Below are 22,236 nucleotides of genomic sequence, written 5' to 3'. Positions count from 1 at the left end.
TTTTACATATGGACCTAACATTTTTCTATCCTTCTCAATGGATATAGACCTAACATTTTTTTCTATCCTTCTCAATGTACTTCAAAGTTTGTTTTACATATGGACCTAACATTTTTCTATCCTTCTCAATGGATATAGACCTAACATTTTTCTATCCTTTTCAATGTACTTCAAATTTTGTTATACATATGGACATAAAAGATCCCAAAATATCCGTTTTGACCACTAGAACTACAGATATACACACACACACACCTCTTCATTTTATCCTTTTTTTTCTTTTTTTTTTGTAGGACCATCGTTTGGTCCCACAAACAGTGACTACCCAGTGGCAAGAAGCAAAACAAAAGCCCAAATTTTACGTTCTAAATACCATTCCCCACTTAAATAAACAAGAGCTCCTTGGCAAATGGCAGCTTTTAGCTGGGGCAAGGAAAGTACAACACGAGCTGGAACACCTTTTTGTACCACTAAGAAGGGAAGTGCTCAAAGAATAACAGGGACATCTCATGAAGGCTCATCTGACAGACCACAGTCTACACACTAGTGAATAAAGCCACACTATGACAACAGCAAGGACAGGCGCCGCCCTCCCCGTCAAGCCCCTCCCAACTCTGCTCTCAGGTGCCTGAGGTCACTGAGCAGAGCCCTAGGTACTAGTGATTTACAAACTGTGTCTTCTGACCAGAACTCTACCCAAACTCAGACTACTGTCTCCTCAACCGCCTCTTAGTGCTCCACAGGCACCTCACCAGCAATTCACCATTACCCACCTTAGAGGCTCAGCTTCCTTTCTTGCCCCGTCCTCCACATGTAATGAGTCCCTTCTGTTCCCTACATCTCATTTGCAGCACACTAATTACCAGCACACTCAGCCTTCCTCATCTCTTCACAAGATCTATCTTCAAACAGGTCTTCTTCCCCTATCCAACTTTACACAACAGCCAGTGACAGGGAAGAAATCCACCAGGGACAGGATGCAAATGCAGTTGGAGACATGCTGAGCCTGAGGAAGTAGTGAAATTGGCCTGCCCTCCAGGGGCTTGCAGTCTAGTCAGAGCAGGGGAGCACAGACGTTACCTAAAAGAGTAAATACACATTAAAAGGAATATAGTTCCCTCAACTCCAGTAGGACATGACAAGATTCCTTCGCTTACTCCTCCACACTATTACCACAAGACTGGTGACGGCACTACCACAGTGTGGAGGAGAGAGTGAGGGAAGGAAAGAATGGGTGTCTTCACCTATACATGAGACTGCTGGACTGGATTCATTGATTCAACCAATTCCTTGCTGTTCCATCAACAGTGAGGATGAAACGTGAGCCAAATTCAAACGGCACTTTCCTGATTTAAGTGGTCCTTACCTCTCTACTGACTGACATAAAAATCTACACCACTTAAGGCCTTCTAACTGTGGCACCAACCTCACCAACCTTTTATATCTCATCTGCCTCTCTATGCTTTTTTTAAAGTAAAAACCATGAAACCCAATAAAATTTGATGAGAAAATCATCCATAAACACACTGTCCTGAAAGCATGGTCTTTTGTTTTGTGCAATCTTCTAGTTTTTCTCTTTGTTGCACACATTTTTACACAGCTATAATCAAACATATAACACGTCTATTCCGCTTGGCTATTCTGGTCTAACCACCTGTTTCTGACATCTTGTGGTTCTCTTGGAGCCACAAGGCTTACTGCTGGGCCCTGTGAAATTCCTTCTTGACAGACTCATTCAGGAAGCTTACCCCCACACCTGGGTTCAATTACTGCACACATACAGATGGCTTCTCTTAGCCACATCTCTAAGTCCTTCCTTCCGGTTCACCGGACAGACGCATTACAAAAACTATTTCAATATACATTGCTCATTACCTACCCCTTTCCCTCAATTCTTCTACCTTTCCTATTACTGTCACATCTCAAGCCAAATTTGGGTCTGGTCCCCAAAGCCTATTCCTTCTCCTGTACTGCATGTCTACGTGAAGGAACTTGCCAGTAGAGCAAGTTCTCTCCCTTTCCTCTGGATTTCCTATCATCTAGTCCAGGAGCCAACACACTAAGGAAACAAGTGAAGTCTGATCCCTTTCCTTCCAGCAGGTAGAAGAGGAAGAAGAAAGTGAAGAAGGTTTTCCTGAGCACATATGTGTGACAAGGAAGGAAATGAAGATATCAGCATTCCCTGAAAACATGTAGGACAAGCCACAGACTGCTTCACCTAGAGGCATTGCCAGCAAGGACTGTTGTGGCACGGTGCAGAGCAACCCAGACTCTACTCTTTCCAAGCTGAGTATCCAAAGACATCTGAAGCTCAGCAAATAAATGAATGAGATGATGAGCAAGACAGTGCTCCTAAATCCTAGTCACCCTTCCTCAGACTTTCCAGAACTGTGCTTCACATCCCAGCCCACAGCCAGAGCCCCAGTATCCACCCCAACCACTGAACACAGAATTACAAATCTTCTCGCTTCTTTCCTCTTAACTTCACTGTAAGATCTTAACTTCACTGTAAGACTGCACTGCATAGAGCAGTAATTAATAATTCCTTTCTTCCCTCCCACCCAAGGTTTCTATCTGCCTCTCTACCCCAAAGCTCCAAGAACAGACATTTCTGTTTTTCCCTAAATCAATACAGTAGCTAAACAAGACAATGGAACGGGTTGCCAGAGTTGTGTGTGTGTTTAATGTTTGTTTTTGTGGGAGTTTTTGTGAAGGGACCTGGAAGAACAAAGCAATCTGATCTCTCCTCCTTCCTTGGGATTATCATAAACTCACAGTCTTTCTTTTACTCAAACTGCTTGAGAGAGGGGGGAGAAATAAAGGAATGAGAGATGGACCCCTTGAACAAATATAAAGATATTAGAATTTTTCACAAACTGGTAAATTCATACTCTAAAGCATGGCAGCAATGAACTATTTTCTATTCTCATGACTAAAAATGCTTCCAAATTAAAGTAAGATGTTGACTATAAAGCTTTGTGCCAGTATATAAAGTTCTGTGCTGCTTATTTGCCATTCCCCTCCCCATCTATTCTCTGGTGTCCTGGGGCAGGGAGTGCAGGGGTCCCTCAGGGCTTCTCCTAGATGGGGCTGTTGTCCTCCTGCCTCGAGGGTGGAGGCATTAGCAGGCAACCAGAGGATGGACGGAGAAAAGTTTTGGGGGAGCTCTTCTCCCCACTATCAACTGCCTCAGCACTGTGATTCTGGCTGTGCCGGTGACCCTTCAAACAGCTTCTGCCCAGCGGCCCTCCCACAGCTACAGCTCCCACCTGGCTTCAGAAACACAGATTCCTGCTCTCACCCCTTTGGGACTGGCTAACGCTGCTTAATGCCACTAGTCCCTGGACATCTCAGCAACTCCTTGTAGGTTCCCTTAACTCTGACCATCCTTCTTTAAATACTCGCTTCATTGAATTATGCTCAAAGCCTCATCTGAGTGTGTCTTCTGCTTCCTGCTGGGAGCTGACTGACACAGGTTCCCCTCACCCAATCTCAGCTCTCTGGCTTGCTGCCACTTATCACTGAGATCCACTATCCACTTCAGAGCCAAACATAGATCTGCTTCTGACTCAGCTTTCTCATGTACCATCCCTAACTTTACTTAAAACACCCTTCTGATGTCTCCATTTACTCACTTAAAATGTAGTTTGTAATTCAGCAACTCTATAAAGCTTTCTCAGATTTATTCAACACTGTACTACCACACACTAGTCTGAAAGAAATTATGTCAACTCTTCCCTTTGCAATCAGCAGGACACCAATATTCTATGTTTAATAAACACTAACAGGCTCTGACTTGGCATAAGTGAAACGCATTCTTCCCCTCCAGGACATTGGTCAATCATCGGTAATTCAAAGAACTTGCCATCTGGAAATATATCACCTTGCAATCACTGATGTGGGTATTAAAGACTTCTCAATCCTTCCCAGCTACAGAGTGGTCTAAGAACAGTCACACTGATAGTGCTGTGCACAGGACAGTAGCCCAGATGTGGTAATCAAAGTACTTCTAAGATGAGGGGAGGAGGAGGAGGAAGAGGTAAGAAAAGAAATCCTAGATTAAGAAAATAAATAAATAAATTCTCTGCTTTCTCTCCCCTGAACACATCAGAACTGACTTGTTATTGGCTTCCTAAAAGAGTGAACAAGAACTACAAAGTAAACTCCTTGGTCTGTTGCTTATTTGCCTCAGTATAAAAATGGAAAAATAAAATAACACTCCAATTTGTGTTGTTTGATGTATGGCTAATAACTGGCTCTCAGCTACTTTAAACAAAGTTGCAATCATTCATTATGCAACACATTCTCTAAATGACTTAAAATGGTTGGCTCACAAAGAAGAGTGCGAAACAGATGTAATATGAAAGTCCCTAATTATGAACAATTCCTTGATAAGACCCTTTCAACAATGCCAACAACTAATTTACTAACATCAGTTCCAGATATGAATTCAATTTTTGGCAAAAATTTAAATAACATGGTCACAGCAAGTCCTCCATTAAACATGTTTCTGTTCACCAGCAGAAAACAGAAGAGTACAGATAATAAACTACCAGATGCTTCTGGTTGCAAATCACAGAAAACCCAACTAGAAGTATCTTAAATAATTTGAATATATGCTATCTCTTTGAATAAGAAATCTGGAGATAAATGATTCCCTGGTTGGATGAGAAACTCACAGTATAAGGACAAAAGTTAGCATATTTGGAATTTTCATGAATATAAAATGGTTGCAGGAACTCCAAACATCCAAAACAGGAAGAAAGAGAAGGGTGAAAAAAACAGAATTTGTTTGGCATAAACCAAACTGTCGGAAAGAGAATCTTTCCTGAAAACCCTCTTCCTTAGAGCTCAATGGCCAGAAATGACTTAATGCACTGACCCTTAAATCACACACTGACAAAAAAGAGTGGGACATCATTATTAACTTATATCAGTCATTATTCATTCCTGTATATTGGGCCTAAAACATGTTAGCCAAAAAGAAGAGAAATGAGCTGTTATACAGGCAGCACTAAGTACAGCACTCAAAGAAGTTTCTGTATGAGTAATTTAAGCCAAATATTTGCTTCAAATTCAGGAGTAAAGCATAAAAGGGTAAAAAGGGATACCACACTCAAAAACCCTAAAGGAGCCAAGAAAGAAATGTGAATGAGTTAAGCAGACTAGGTAGGAACTACGGAGCACTGAAGAGTGGGTGGCCCATCTGAGGCCTCCAGTTCTTAACCCATTTTATTAAATTCATAACACTTCAAATTTCAGCAGTCTACAGCAGAGCTTAGGTATAAACAGATATTCTTGCTCTAACCTTCACATGAATAATGTCTAGCTTCAGTTCACACAACAAAAATTAAGGCACCTGTATTACCATGCTGCTCTGAAGAAATGCCCAAGACCGGGTAACTTATAAAGAAAAGAGGTTTAATTGACTCACAGTTCCACACAGCTGGGGAGGCCTCAGGAAACTTACAATCATGGTGGAAGGGGAAGCAAACACATCCTTCTTCACATGGTGGCAGGAGAGAGAATGAGAACCAAGCAAAAGGGGAAGCCCCTTATAAAACCATCAGACCTTTTGAGAACTTACTGTCATGGAGGAAACAACCCCTATGATTCAACTACCTCCCACTGGGTCCCTCCCATGACAGATGCGGATTATGGGAACTACAATTCAAGATGAGATTTGGGAGGACAGCCAAACCATATCAACAACTTAATCTCTTACTACATAACAGTACAGTTTAAAGTCCCTTACACATCTTATCTCATTTCACTTTTTAAAGTAAAATGTTATGCTTTAGGTACCATCAATATCCTCATCAATTGTCCATGAGCCTTAGAGAGAAAAGTAATTTCCCCACAAACACATAACTGCTAGGTGGTGAAGCAGAGTCTGAACACAGAACTCTGAATGCCTACCAGGAGCATTCTGGAGTTCACTGACACTAACACAAACACAAATGAAATGCCTGCTCTTTGCCAGTTGTTCTGCAGTTGCTTGGAATGAGGGTTTCTGGTTCACAAACACGGCTTGGTGGCCACCTATATACCCCAAAAAGGCAAACACATTCACCTGCCCTTTCTCAGCCACATCCGATTTCTACACAGAAAATATGAAAGAGAGCAGCACCAGTGCTTAGGGCCAAACCATCTCTGCAGTGGGTGGGAATTAATTAGGAGCACAACTGCAGGATGCTTCAAATTTTAAGGCTTAAAAAAGCCTCCCCAAATCTACAGTGAATGCTGTTCCCTGATACAGAATCTTCAATTTGCAGGTATAGAAAGAGTATGGGTGCATCAAGGTAAGCACATCATTTACCCACCTCTGTGTCAAAGACCTAATAGCAGGAAGTTTGATATAAAAATCCTGTCCTGGAGTGCTTTATAATCTAGAAAGCAGTATTATAAAGAACAGCATCTGCAGCTTCTCTATTCTCCTCTTAAACAACTTTTTCTGTTATTGTTTAATGTCTCTCTCTTCTATACCATAAGCTCCTAGAGTACTTATTTATGGATCCTCAGCACATGGCATACTGGTATATAAAGATCCACAAACATTTTTTAAATGAAGTGGACATGGTAAAAGTTCCATTGTTCTATTATTTGCTGCGATACATGACATTCATATATTGGAAGTACACAGTGTATATCTGGTGATGTTAGGCTTAACCAGCTGATTCTTCCTTGTTAAGTTTCTTTTACTTCTGTAGTTCTATACCAAAAATTTGTACCCAAAGACAGTTTGATGAATTGTTTTGAGAATAATTTCTACATACAGTGTTGTTTCTTTTAATTTTTGCTTTAAACAACTTTCTCTATTGTTTAAATCATGGTCATGTTTCATTGGTACAATGGTATGATACAATGCTCATATATCATTATTTGCTGTGATACATCACCATATATACACTGTGCACTTCCAATATATGAATGTCACATAAAACATTCTGAGATACATGACATTCATATATATATATGTGTGTGTGTATATATATATGTCACGTAAAACATTCTGACATAAAAAGCATATTTATATGAGTGAATTATTCAAATAATATTCTATAGTTCCATTCAGTTTTAACATGTGAGTTTTATAATAAACGAAAGGTAAATTCTATATTAGCATCTAGCTTCCAGGGTATTCAAAATAATGTCAAATCAAGTTATACCACTATAATGAAACTACACAGGTTTTGATTGACTACCTTTCTTTACATATTCCACTGCTATATTTACCTGTACTCATCATTGTTTTACATTTTAGTAAGCACTAGAAAAAATCTTCTAGAACTTTCTCTCCAAGCCGACCCCTATTAGGTAATTAAATCCATGTCTTACCAGCATTCATATCTTTAAATTTCTGCTTTAGCTCAGTAGGAGTAAGACGATACTGATCAAGACCATCATTCCAATAAACTCGATCCAAGACTTGAAGATCTCCTCCAATCAGCCAATCTCCTTGTTCCATAACCATCTAATAGGAAGGAAAAAAAATTTAATGGAAACGGAGATCAAAATAAGTAAAAACATTTCTCTCATATAAGCTAAACACAGTCATTGTAAGCTACTCTCATCTTAAATGAGGTAAATCTGACTTATCAACTAAATTGGCATTAGAAATGCTATAAAATTATAATCGATTTTGTGATTTCCCAAAAAACTTGTGAAATAACTATCTTTACATATGAAAGGCAAACAAAAGCAACGTGAATAATTATACCTTTTCAAGTAACAAAAACATTCTTTTCATTATTATTGTACATTGATTAACAGAACAATTTGTAGCCCTCGGTCATCCCACACTCTGTGTTCTCCAATCCTAACCTTTTGAAGAATTAATGATCATTGAGTTAGATAAAAATTCATGCCTTCCAGTCTCCACACCACCTCAAATTTCTTACAATTTTACTACTTTCTTTCCCTGCATCTGAAAGGAGGAGCTATTACCCTCCAGGACCTGTTCATTTTTGCAAGGCAGCTCCAGCCCTCCTTTTCCCCATGAGGCTTTGGCTCATGTGCCAACAACGTGCCCAGCTTCTTTCTCAGTCCACCTTAACACACCTAACAACTGACAGAAATTTGACTTCAATAACATTCCACATACAACATACACATATAATAAATGAGGTACTTTGATGAGAAATTATATTTCACTGCTTTCACAAACCACCCTGGTGAGGGCTCCCTTAGCCTCTACCTCACATGCTCATTATAAGTACATGCCTAAGCATACGACAAGACTGTATACTCCAAGAGCTGAAACACTGTGCCGGTGGTGTCCCTGGCCCTGCATTCCCAGCATCAGCACCTAGCTCAGTGCCATGTATATAATAGAGATTTAAAATATGTTTGCTGAATAAATATTTATCTGGACCAAAATGACAAGAGCATAAACACTCATCACACTAATCTAAGGTCCACTCTCTATTCTGCAAAATATTAACAATTCCAATGAAAAGTCAATACACAGAAAATGCCCACATTTCAGCACAAACGTCACTGGCAAATCAGGATAAAATGCGCGAGGTTATTTCAGCACCTTAATGTAGGGGTGGTTCCTGCATGTTGTTCCCCACTGTCTGGCACAGCGCTCCTCTTTCCTGTGCTCAAAAAACTCTGGATTGCGAAGAATGGCCACACGGCGGCCCTCATACATCAGAGCAAATGCTGTACAGCCATCCAGCCTCTCTTTATCTTCATGAGTAGCAGTCAGAACTATAGGTACTGACAAGTTAATGACACCTCCTGCAGAGCACAAAAGAACATGAAGCACACAGCTTGGATTACTCAACAGGCTTTACTTATATCCACCTTTCACTTCAGGGGACACTTTTCAAATAATAAAAGGTTGTGGGTCCAGTGACAGTATTCAACTGGTACCTGGCACAGAAAAACGAAAGACAGAACAAGCTATAAGGAACAGGGAGAATAAGCAATGAGCTCAGAAGTTAAAAAAAAAGCAAAAATTAAAAGAATCAAATTGTCTTTGGGTACATTTTGGCATAGAATTACATAAGTAAAACAAACTGTTTAACAAGAAAGAATCAGCTGGTTAAGCCTAAAATCACTAAATATATATTGTGCACTTCCAATTTTCCAATATATGAAACAGACAAAGAACTACGATTCTGGGCCTTTTCAGGAAAAATTTACATCCTTGTTGATAACAGGATGACATAATAACTATAATTTATGTGACAAGCTGATTAAGTATACTTGAGTATCCTTGAGATAGGAAGACAGAACTATCCAAAAAGTCTTTTTTTAATACAGTCAAATTCAAACTGATATCAGCTATCACTAACCAAGAAATAAAGACAGTAATGGTTGCATTTAAACCAAAATGTGTTGTCAGTGATACTAAAGGCACGGTCTCAGCATGCAACCTTGCAAGCTGTAAAAATCTTTTTTCTACTCATCATCTATAGGTTAGAAAAATAAAAAAATGTGCTCTCATATTCACATCTGGACTATTTATATACTAAAGAAATCATATTTTTGGACATTCTTTGAACAAAGTATGTCAACCAGAGTAATGAAAACTGCTTGGCTGCTTTTTAAATTACTACCACTAGGTAAAGTGTAACATGGAAAATGAATAGGTAGATTTGCACCAAGTCCAAGACTAAATCATTATAAAGGAGGTAGTCCACAAGACTTTGCAATTAGTTCCAAGGAAGAAAATCAAAATGTATTATTTAATCTTTATGTTCTTGTGATAAAGTTTCTTGAGAAGAATGATTAGGAATTATGTTTTCTAATATCTATTTCACCACCCAGTTAAAAGAAGTCACAAAACAAAAAAACTTGGTAGCAATTATAGTAGGGTTCTGTGACATTTAAAAATATTTTCATGAGGTAGTAAATTAATCTTACCAACAGTATACAACACAAAATTAAAGGCTGCTGGATTATAATGATAATACGTTGGACATCTTTTTTTTTTTTTTTTTTTGAGACAGAGTCTCGTCCTTTCGCCCAGGCTGGAATACAGTGGCACCATGATCTTGGCTCACCACACCCTCCACTTCCTAGATTCAAGCGATTCTCCTGCCTCAGCCTCCCAAGTAGCTGGGATTAGAGGCACAAACCACCACCTCAGGTGATCCACTCTTCTCCAGTGATCCACTCGCCTCAGCCTCTCAAAGTGCTGAGATTACAGGCGTGAGCCACCGTGCCTGGCCAACATCAACTTCTTTGACAATTTTTTGTTAATGTTTTAAAAGAATAGAAAGGACCACATTTTTAGCCACATATTTCAGAATTCCTTAACTAGGACTCCACAATTCCTCATTAGAAGGCTCAAGCATGAGCTTCAGTACCACAAAAAGCAGCACACACATGCCCTGGGTGGGAAGCAGCTTTCCACAGTGATCAGGCAAAAACAGCATAGAATAACTGTATGTGTTTTACAATCCATCCTCAGCCCTGATCCCTAGATTTCCCTCTCTCTCTAAAATAAGTAAGAGTCAGGAAAGGGAAAAACAAAAATGAGGTATCACGATTCACTTAAATAAAGTGTTCGGTACTGATATAACTTAGTCTTATAAAGCTACCTCTACTAAGATGTTTCCCTACTACTATTTGTAAACAGTGACAAATCTCTGCCAACTACACAATTTCTCTGCCATATATAATATAATTTTGAATGTAAAATGTCTTACCATCCAGAAGACAATCAAAATGAAGGCACTGCAAGTACTCCCTCTCTCTCATAAAGCCATTCAATGGGGTTGCCCAACCTTCTGCCAAAACCTGCACCCACTGCATATCCACCTAGTAAATTTGAAAGTAAAGCAAAATTTTCTATTGCATGTATATATGAGCAAAAGCAGTGATGATCTTCAGGAATTTAATTTTGAAAGCAATGGAAACAGTGTAAGGATGAGTATAGATTATACCAAACTAACAAAGAATAAGGGCACTAGGAAAACATTTCCTTTTCCTATTAAATTTAAATAACATTAGGCCTCCAAGTATTTCTAATAAGGACAGCCTCTCCTAAACTCGTGGTTCTCAACCTTTACCTCAAACCCCTGGAAAGCTTGCTAAAATGATGATTGCTTCACCTGCAGAGTTTGATTCAGTCAGCTTGCTGTGGAGACCAAGAATCTGTATTTCTAAAATGTTCCCAGAAAATGCTAACAGTGATGATCTAACACTTTGATAACCACTGTCCTTAACCAAGAGAAACTTTATGGCCAGATGAGGTGGCTCACGCCAGTAATTCCAGCACTTTGGAGGCCAAAGCAGGCAGATCACCTGACATCAGGAGCTCAAGACCAGCCTGGCCAACATGATGAAACCCAGTCTCTACTAAAAATACAAACAATTAGCCAGGTGTGGTGGTGCATGCCTGTAGTCCCAGCTACTTGGGAGGCTGAGGCATGAGAATCGCTTGAGCCAGGAATCGCTTGAGCCCAGTAGGTAGAGGTTGCAGTGAGCTGAGATCACACCACTGCACTCCAGCCTGGGCAGTAGACTGACACTATGTCTCAAAAAAAAAAAAAAAAAAAAAGGCCTTAGGAGACAAGGAAACTCAAATGACCAATAAATGTATGCAAAAGATGGTTGTGCTCATAAATCATCAGGGAAATGTAAAATGATGGCATAATCATTTCACAGAGAAGACTTCGACTTTATCTATAAAGCTGCATTTTATTTGACAGTTTGGTACCTCTACAGTGCACCCAAGCACACGGCTTATGATCTCCAAAAGGAACTAGGGCTGGTTGGAGAAAAGGCTGAGTCCAATTATAGGACTAGAGGGTACAAAGTGAGCCTGGAACATCTTGCTGAGCCAGGAAGCAAGGAATCTTTCCAAGATTAACAAAATCTTGTTGGAAAGACACAGGCATCACCCCACTGGCCAGCTAAGACCATTTAAACTTCAAAACGGAAATATTGGCTGAGGTCACTTGACATACAATAAATAAGAAGAGCCTTGGTCCATCAAGTGACTCGCAAAAAAAGTGACCATAAAGTACTGTATTCTCTGTATTCTAAAAAAAGGTGTATAGAATTAAGTACCTTCTGTTCTGTGGTCTTGTTAGGAAAAAAAAAAAAAAAAAAGGGAAGCCACTGTACTCCAGTCTGGGCAACACAGCGAGACTCTGTCTCCAAAAAAAAAAAAAAGGAGAAAATTTAAATAAAATATTTTCCAAGAAAAGTCTCTTTTACCCATGACAGAGTACTCTTCATTTTGCAAGACTATTATTTCTTGAACTTTGAGATTTTTAGCATATCCCATCAGAAAATTAAAGGACCAATGAACAATGTACTTATCGTTAACGTAAGCTGGATATGCTCATTTTTTAACTGGGCATACAGCAGTGGCTCTCCATTGAGAAAGATAAAGCACCTGGCCGAGTGGTGTGCAGTAAAATGCAGCCTACTCTTTACTCCCGGAGTATGTTTGCCAATGTGTTCCACTGCAAAATCAAATACTGGTAAAGTACTCTCCTGCTTCAATTCACAGGAAAAAAATTGTATTCATGGAGAAATTTTTTTTTCCAAAACCTTTGATGGTGGCTACTACTTGTTTCTACTGGAATTCAATTCTAGATGGTATCTGTTAGGGGTTGAACGTCTGTGTCCTCTCAAAATTCCTATATTGAAGCCCTAACTCCAATGCTACCATACTTAGAAACAGGGCATGTGAGGAGGTACAAAGAATGGCAGTGTGCCTTCCAGATGCTCTGCCAACTGAAGAAATTTGAGAACCAATGAATTGAAAAAAACATTCCATTTAGAAAAATCTACTGTCTTTCTGGATTCTAGAATCTGACATGTAAATTTATAGTCATTCATTCTCCTTCTCTCTGCCTTTGTCTGTGTGTATTCACTCCATGCAGTCTGTAAACAATAAATTCTGTTGTTCTTTTGTAACAGTTCACTTCCTGAGCTGCTCTGCTCTGTGGTTCTCCCTTCTTGTCATTCCCTGGGATGTCCTGGTTTCTGGTCAGAGACCCAATCACACACACAAAGTGCACCAATATAATTTACTCCCATCAGGGATTTCGGTAACAACTTAAAGAGTCTTTCTTCAAGCCTAGAAGTTTTGTTTTGTTTTCCTTTCTCCTTACTTTCAGATGTGGCACTTCCCTGGGTATTTTGGGTTTTTACTATATTAAAAGAAAGGATGGGGAATCCAGCTTCCAGTCCAAATACTTTTAATCTCCCTTTTTTTAAAGTATACATAAATTATAAAACTTAAAATTCTCTAAGATTTGAAAATGATATAGTTTCCATTCTCATCATGCTTAACTAAGCAGTTGTTTTGGGAAAGACAGCTAATGATATCATCAGAGCTAAGATACACAATAAAATTATTCTTAACAATATAAGATGGAGAGAGTCAAGTTTTGGCAAGGGATTAGAAAATATGTCTGAAGGGGAGAATGTTTACTTAATAACTATGGATTAGTATTTCTTGACCTTTTAGGACACATTATTTCTGATATGCCTAAAGATCTCATATAATATTTGTTCTTTGATAGTTCAAAATAAATAAATATTATTACTCAAAGCAAATCAAAATCACGGTAATTTGGGAACGTGGTTGCACAAATTAAACACATTCCCCATCCTTAGAAATTGTGATATATACCACAACATCTTTGCCCCCCAGCTAATACCACCCCAGGCCTCAAATACTGCTGTAAGTCACAAATTTAACAAACTACTGTACATAAGGCTGTATCACTTGGTGTGAAAAGCAACAAAGAACTTACTTTGTTAATTTTCAGTGCTGGTAATGTTTCCGCATCTGTTTTTGCCAAATGAAGTTTATTTTCTGGCACATATAGTTCTTTTACTTCATAAGATGCATCCACAGGTACAATATCCTACATAACAACAGGAGTACAATTTAAATGTTTGGTTCAAGAATTTAGAGTTCACCAAAGGTATCTTAATGAAGAAAATCTCTCAAAATGAAACCAAAAAGTAGTATAAAAGAAGGCTGTGAGGCCGGGCGCGGTGGCTCAAGCCTGTAATCCCAGCACTTTGGGAGGCTGAGGCGGGCGGATCACAAGGTCAGGAGATCGAGACCACAGTGAAACCCCGTCTCTACTAAAAATACAAAAAAAAAAAAAATTAGCCGGGCGCGGTGGTGGGCGCCTGTAGTCCCAGCTACTCAGGAGGCTGAGGCAGGAGAATGGCGGGAACCCGGGAGGCGGAGCTTGCAGTGAGCCGAGATTGCGCCACTGCACTCCAGCCTGGGCAACAGCGTGAGACTCCGTCTCAAAAAAAAAAAAAAAAAAAAAGAAGGCTGTGAGTGCTATGTTCCCCTCAATCAATACTCTCAAGCAGATAGTATCCCACATACAAGAAGTAATTAAGCACAATGTCCCATTAACTACTGGGAAATAATAAATTCCTAAAATATACTACATATGTCAAAATCAGGCAACTACAAATGAGAGTGGTCTCAAGTAAGAGGTAACAACAAAAAGAATTTGGAAACAAGCAAACAAAAACCACCTGAACCATCACACTTATTATCTTTACCATATCATGAAACCATTTTATTCCAGCTTTTATATATACCTTTATCACCACTGTCAGGAAAGCCACCTTTTACCCACACAACACAGTATTCTAGAATGTCAGCTTTACTTCCACCACTGTGGTTTGAAAATCAGAACTTTTTGATCCCACATGAAATGCAGCCTGGAATTTTTATCCAAGCTCCATGTACTCATTTATAAAACACTGGGATGGTGTTTTTCCCCATTTATACTACAAGTACTTATTTGTGAAAACAACATAACCATTTACATACTGCTCATTAGGAGCTCTTTACAAGGTTTGTTCACAACACTTGACATATCCCTAAGCATAATTACTAAATGTGTCTAATCACTTTAAACACATCTGTCAGGTAACCTCTACAACCATGAAAAACTGGCACTGATGGAGGGCTTTTCATAGATGTGTCCAACACTTTGTTATTCGAAATAAAGTAATTCTCAGAAGAATAAGAAGATAAGCCAAAGACTGGGAGAAAAATATGCTCAAAAGGCTTATCTTTAGATAAAGGATTGTTATCCAAAAATATACAAAATAAACAATTAAAACTCACCAATAAGAAAATGAACAACCGAAATTTAAAACTGGGCAAAAGACCTGAATAGACATCTCACCAAAGAAGATACAGATTATAAATAAGCATATGAAAAGATGTTCAACATCATTAGGAAATTGCAAATCAAAACAAGACAGCACAATACACCTATCAGAATAGCCAAAATCCAAAACACTGACAACATCTAATGTTGCCAAGGATATGGAGCAATAGGAACCCTCGTTCATAGCTGGTGGGGATGCAAAATGGTACAGCCACTTTGGAAAACATTTTGCCAGTTTGTTACAAAACTAAATATACTCTTACCAGCAATTTCACTCCTTGAAATTCACCCAAATGAGATGAAATCGTACCTCCACTCAAAAATCTGCACAGGGTGTTTAAAGCAGCTCTGTTCAGAATTGCCAAAAGTTGACAGCAACAATGTGTCTTTAGTAGGTGAATAAACAAACTGTAGAACATCTAGACAATGCAATATTAGTCAACACTAAGAAGAAATGAGCTCCATGAAAACATGGAAGAACCTTAAGTGAGAACTGCTAAGTGAAAGCAGCCAATCTGAAAAGGGTACGGACTATATGATTCCAACTACATGACATCAATTTTGCTGTGAACCTGAAACTTCTCTTTAAAAAAGTCTGCTTTTTTAAAAAACAATACAAAACAACAAAAAATTAATTCAAGATGAAAGAACTGGATTTTTAAGGACACTCTCCACTATTTTTCCTGAGGAATAGATGTTCTTTAGAAAGAAACTTCAATTTATATTTGGTCTTACATGATATGTTCAGTAGGGAAAAAAAGGCAGATATGTCGATCAAAGCCACATGACTTCATGAAAGACCTAGGTGCTACCACTCAACCAATCAACAACTATGGGTTCTGAAAACCTAAAAAGAACTATTCTCTTACATTTCTCCTAGTTTCTCACACATCCTGTTTCCTCAAAGACAGAACAAGAGACAGTTCAGCAGTGGCTAAATATGTGCCAAAATCAGGCTCCTCCTACTGGTAAATTCAAAGTCTCTGTCCTGTCTAATAATTAAAAAATAAATAAATAAAAGAAGAACAAACATCAAGGAAAAGAAAAAGAAATGTTAAAATCAAAAGACAGACAAGAAATAAACACTGCTACACACAATAGCAAATTCAGCCAGCTGCGCTGCTCCTCGGGTGCAGACATGAACGGCATTTTCTGGAGGCCCCTTGTCCCTCCAGGGTCTCACTGTTCACAGGAGGAAAGCAGAAAAGTGTGTGAGGCACAAACCCAGCACAGCATTAGACACTTCATATACCTGCCAAATCTTCTGCAATTAAGCTTCCAGCAGGCACCCATAGCCGAAAGCTAACTATTGTGTTTACTGAGGGTAAATAACACATGAGGGCATTAAAAAATAATGGTGAAAGAAGAACGCTCCACCAGTTGCTTCTGTGTGCTCTTTGTAGATACAAATATGAATGATACAACCAGGTACTAATGGGGCAGATTATTTCTAATGAACCCACACTATAGAGGGCATGTCTTAAATTTTGCCAAGGAGTTCAAAGCAGTGACAAGTAAATATACATAGTTTATACATAATACCAGGAGGAGAAATCACATATAGAAGAAAAAAAGGACTCTTCCTTAAATCCAGCATGAGATACAGCTTATCTTCCAACTCCAGAATTATTTTAATACATTTATTTTAAATTATAAAATAGCAGCAAAGAGAACTTGGGAATGAGAAAAACAAATCACCCTGTATCCCAGATATGGTTATCATTGCCATTTTTCTATCTTCCCTTTGATCTGGTCTCCATCCATAGGCACATCACAGGACAAATGGTAGTTTAGCAGTCTGTACAAAGCCTATTATTTCAAGTAGAAAATAATAATTTAGAGTCAATTTTTCCTGGAATGACAATATGATGCACATTAAGTGAACTACACATACATTCCGTATGTTCAATTAGCTTCTTGGATATGTAAAGCCTCCAAAGATGCCTTGAGGCATACAGATTCTCTGCAGCTACAAAGTAAAGAATTGAAATCCTCTATACTAGGGGGAGAAAACACTAAACATAACAAGTTACACAAAAAGTCAGGCACTCATTAGGACTTTTGTGAGGAAGAGTATGATACGGTTTCACTCGACATTTACATATTTACATAATCACAAAGCTTCAGGGGCATAACATCTTCAAAACCAACAAGATACAAAAAGCAACAGGGGTCTATAGGTCAGTTATTTCCAATATTCTTATCACTAAGAATATGAAGTAAAAAAAGAGGGCAGAGGCTGTTTATATTTAAGATCTGAGTTCCAATTCTAAGAGTGCAATCTTAAGCATCTTACAACGTGTCTCCCCAGTTGTTTAAAAAAAAAAAAATACAGAAAGATACACACATACATGTTACAGGGCTGTTGTGACAATCTAGTGACTCAAAGTACCTGAACAGTGGAGGATAACATTAGTGAGAACTGACTACACCACCAGACATTGTTCTAAGGGCTTCATGTGAATTTTAATCCATTAATCTTCACACAGTCCTACTTACGAAGGCAGAAGAAACTACTGCTATCCCCTCTTTACAGAGGAAATCGAGGCCCAAGAGAGGTCAATGACTTGACCCAAATCCCTGCAATACTGTCTTTCAATGGACTTAACACAAAAAGAATACTCACTAATTAGACTACATTTGCTACATGCCAGGAACTGTTTAAGCACTCGGCATATATCAACTCATAGAATCCTCTGCACAATCCTGAGACAGGCACTTTAATTATTTCCCATTTCACAGACAAGTGAATTGAAGCCCAAGAAACTAGACTATATCTTCCAAGGTCATATAGTTGAGAAATATTGAAAACTAAGGTATTAAGTATTTTGTCACACAAATTTTTCTTATTTTCATGATTTTATTAAACATAATTCCCAAGTTTTTAATCAGCATGTGATCTTTCAATGCGTTGCCAAGGTTCTAGAGAAAAATAAAAGATATTCAATATTCCAGTTAGGCCTAAACAGTTCTACTAAAGACAAGTAAGCAATTTGCAATCGACTGTTCCAAACCCTGCCACTGTGAATAATCAAGAACCTCCATTTCCACTACTGAGTATCCCTTAGCAGGACACGCAGCCTGGGAACAAATGACAAAGGACTCCAGAGAAGAGAAGAATCTCATTCTCAACTTCAATGATAAGAAAAACTCTATATAAAACTTTCTTTGCCATCTCTGAAATGTATATTATTGTAAGGATGCGATATCTTTTTGTACGCTGACTATGGGGCTTGACTAGTCTTCCCTAGGTTTACTGCTGAAAATTGTCACAATCCTAGAGAAGCAGAGGAAAGCATGCAGCAGACACATCTTCTGATTTTTACTGGCTACAACAAGGCATGTTTAGCTGGTTTCCTAAACCAGCATCCCTAGTTCAGCTCACAAAGACTGAAGACCAGCAGCAGTGTGCATGGCCCAACGCAATGCTCCAGGCACAGGGCTGGGGCTATTCTCTTCCCTCCACCCCGAAGCCCCCACAACACCCAGAGCACACTCAGGTGCGTCTCTGCTTCCTCTGAAGAGATGTCCCAAATAAGAACTCTGCACTAACGAATATTTCCATAGATGATGTCTAGATGTCTACCATTACCTTCCAACTACATCCCCAAGTTAAAAAAAAAAAAATGTACAAATAATTTGCGATCAAATCTGTCTCCAAGGTAACTATTTTGAACACGAAAAGGACAATATCTATACTGTAAGCCCCATCAAATTACTGAAATGTTTTGTGCACTAATAAAGTTATTCATAATTGAGCATAAATTTTTTATTAATGTGCTACTTTACATGTATTAACAAAGGTTATAACCACTTTCTTTTCAAGAAAGGAAATTTTTTCATTATTTTGTTTTTGAGTCAAAATAACGTTTTCATTAGAAGCATTTCATGAAACTCTTCCCTTTTCAAAATTCACACCAACAATATTTTTAAATTGATTTTAGCCTCACAACTTCAATACAAAATTCTTCTCATACCTAACCAATGCCAAAATAAACATTCAAAAGGTTGCTACTGTTTTTCTCTTCTAAAAAAGATACATAGAGTGAATGTTTTGGGAATTAATGCAAAAATAGCATGAATCAAGAGGAACTGGGAGCATCTGCTCAGTCTGTGGAAATGTGTTATACACAGATTCTATGTGTAAAGACAAAAGGACTCAGTCTCTAACAGGAATATAAAAAGAATCTTAAACATGCAGATGCTGCCAGCTTCTAGCACATTCCAGTGACAAATCTCAGTTTCCAAAACCACTACTAAACATCTGAAAGGAGCAAAACCACCTCAAAGTGAGACAAGATATCTGGACAACAGAAAGTTGAAGTCCCTGCCACATGACCTATCCACTTTATTTGGGATTCATTAGGATTTCCACAGACAGAGCTATTAGAAACAACGTGCTCTTCTTCAATTTGTACATATAAAACCCTTTGTTTCATGAAATGTCCTTTAAAACACAAATAGATCCCAAGCCAGGCCAGGAAAAAGTCTGCACATACCAGGACACCTCACCTCCAATCTGAAAGCTCCAGTCACCCAGCACTGAAGGGGGCTCAGGGAGGTCCTAGGAGTCCTCCTGAGCAGGGGATCAGTAAACGACCTACACTCTACTATTAATGAGAGGTGAATTCTGTAACCTGTAAGTCTAGAGATATTATAAATTTATAAGTATTAATTTAATTTTAAAATGTAACACAGGGTACCCAGAACGTTTTTTGTTTGACTTTGACAGTCTAAGATCTAACATATGTTGTATCTAGAAACAGACAACTGTTTTTGTTTTCACCTGGAAACTGGCAGGCAGGGCAAACAACCCGCACTACATGAAAGTGGTAGCTCTCGCCTCTCATTTTAATCTTCCTAAAGAACTCTGAACATGTTAATACAATGATTCCACATTTTAAGTTTTCCTTTAAATACTTTCTGTACTTTTTTCTTGAGCCAAATCTGCCCAACAGATTTGAACACAAGGGCACATTCATATTTTTATGTAACTATTAAATTTCTATTATCTAAACTACATGCATCCAAAGCATGAACACCAAACGACATTCTGGCAACACTTTAAAACTAAGCTGCAAAGTCTGGCTTTTATGTGCAGCATAAAACCCACTTAGAGCACTAAACCACCATTTCTTAAAAAGACAAACCTTTAAATAATTTATAGCACTAGTAAATCTAAAGTTCCTGGTAGATTTTAAAACAGTATTTAAAATATCACTTTAGATTAAAACCAGCAGCAAGAAGTCTACTTCCTTATGTCATAACAAGCCAAGTTAAAATGCAATACTAGCAGGCCATCTAGTGACCAATTTAGGGTCTAGGAAAATAAAAAATCCTGATTTGTTAGTGTCTTCTATTTTCTTAAATAAATACATACCAAACAAAGAAAATGAAGATGCTGTGAGAAAACGCTGAGAAATGCAGTCTTTATATGAATGACCACTTTATCTATCCCGATTATATTACATAGTCACAGTGAAAGAGAAGGCAACCCAGAAAATGACAGAGAATTCTTAACTTTATGTAAAGTACCCATGGTAACCAAAGGACCCATCATCCCATATTATCCATTGTACAGCATACTAAAAACATTTTTCTTGGACAATGAAATAAATACTGTATCTTACTGAAGACCATTAAACTCTTCCAGTTACAATTCACTTCCGAAGAGTCTCTCCAAAGGAATACAGAGCAACAGATAAAAGCAAACTCTACCTACCACGATTATTTCCATGAAGACAGTGCTTTTCAAACACTTTCATTCTCTGGGAAGTCCCAGACTATAGTACTTTCTTCTCTCTAATAAAAAGTGGTATACAATGGGAAATATATACAGTGTTTGGTCTTTGTCCTCAGTTCTTGGCACAGAGTTCCTAAAACCCTTGAAATCCCCTAAGTGATCAATGTGTCTCTGGAGTGCTGAGGAGAGGACTCTTGGCTGAAGACAGCTTCATGATGGCGGCTGGGACCAGAAAGTCCAAGTCACCATCACAGGGTTGAAACTTTCAGCCTCACTCTTCTCCCCTGACCTCTGGGGAGCAGAAAGGCATTAGAGAGATTGAGTTCAATCACCAATGGCCTATGATTTAATCAAACATGCAACTTAAAGCCTACATAAAAACCTCTAAATGATGGGGTTCAGAGAGCTTCCCGGTTGGTGAGCACACGGAGGTACTGGGTGGGGGGTGGGGTTGAAGATCATGGAGAAAGCATTGAAGCTCTGCCACCCCTTCCCTGCACATCTCTTCCATCTGGCTGTTACTGAGTCTATAAGAAACTGGGAGTAGCAAATAAAGCATTTTACTGAGTTCTGTGAGTTGTCCTAGCCAATGATCAAAACCTGGTGTGGGGACAAGGTAGGGAGGTAGGAAACCTTGGATTCATAATCAGCCAGGCAAGAAAGTGGGTAGCCTGGGCACCCCATTTGGGCTGGGATCTAAAACAGGGCAGTGTATAGGAGTGAGCCCTTAACCTGTGAGGGCTGAGCTAACTCCAGATAGCTAGAGTCAAAATTAAATTGAATCACTGGATACCAGATGATATCAGAGATTAAACAAACTGGTTATTGTGAGGAAAAAAGTCTTCAAAAGTCTTACAAAACTAAGCTTGAAAAGGGGATAAAATGTACTTAGCTTATTTTAGAAATAAAGTTGTCATTATATATAGTATAACCCTTTACCACTTAGATTTACGTTTTAGGACTTACATAAATCATAATTCACTAGGCAAAATGTGCCTCTTTCCAAGGAAAATTAGATAACCCACAAACACCTTTCTTATTGCACTTACACAGAACAAGCATTTCATACTAGCTGGGCACAGGTATGAGCAGTTTATTTCTTTAATGAACATTCTTTCCAACCCAGATAGTGTTGTCTTTGATCTGTTCAAGTACTTTAAAAGTACTCAAGAAATAATCTTTCTAAGGTCAACAAAATGCCCATGCCGCTTCCATTTCTTAATCCCAACTACAGTTAGGGAACAACTGATCAAGGAATGTGAAAGAGAGTCAGAGAAAAGATTCTATTTCAGAAATAAACTAGAAATGGAAAGAATCTGGATACTAGTAAGGGCAGTGTAGTAGAAACATGAGTGTGTAGGC

The 22,236-nt window shown here is 38.6% G+C and overlaps 1 protein-coding gene across 2 annotated transcripts in view; it reads right to left on the bottom strand.

The window, feature by feature from the left end:
* LOC105486294 (3'-phosphoadenosine 5'-phosphosulfate synthase 1) overlaps positions 1 to 22,236 on the bottom strand; it is a 103,929-nt gene that overhangs the window by 36,064 nt on the left and 45,629 nt on the right. For both annotated transcript variants that reach the window (XM_011749114.2, XM_071093226.1), the window contains exons 6-9: positions 13,734 to 13,847; positions 10,665 to 10,776; positions 8,540 to 8,745; positions 7,339 to 7,474 (exon numbers count right to left, since the gene is read on the bottom strand). In XM_011749114.2, coding sequence (XP_011747416.1) covers positions 7,339 to 7,474; positions 8,540 to 8,745; positions 10,665 to 10,776; positions 13,734 to 13,847 — 568 coding nt within the window. The remainder of the gene's footprint in view (positions 1 to 7,338; positions 7,475 to 8,539; positions 8,746 to 10,664; positions 10,777 to 13,733; positions 13,848 to 22,236) is intronic.

Source organism: Macaca nemestrina, chromosome 3 (assembly GCF_043159975.1).
Source record: "Macaca nemestrina isolate mMacNem1 chromosome 3, mMacNem.hap1, whole genome shotgun sequence".
Classification (NCBI taxonomy): Eukaryota; Metazoa; Chordata; class Mammalia; order Primates; family Cercopithecidae; genus Macaca; species Macaca nemestrina.
The sequence above is the reverse complement of the archived record's forward strand: the minus strand, read 5'-3'. Positions and strand labels throughout refer to the sequence as shown.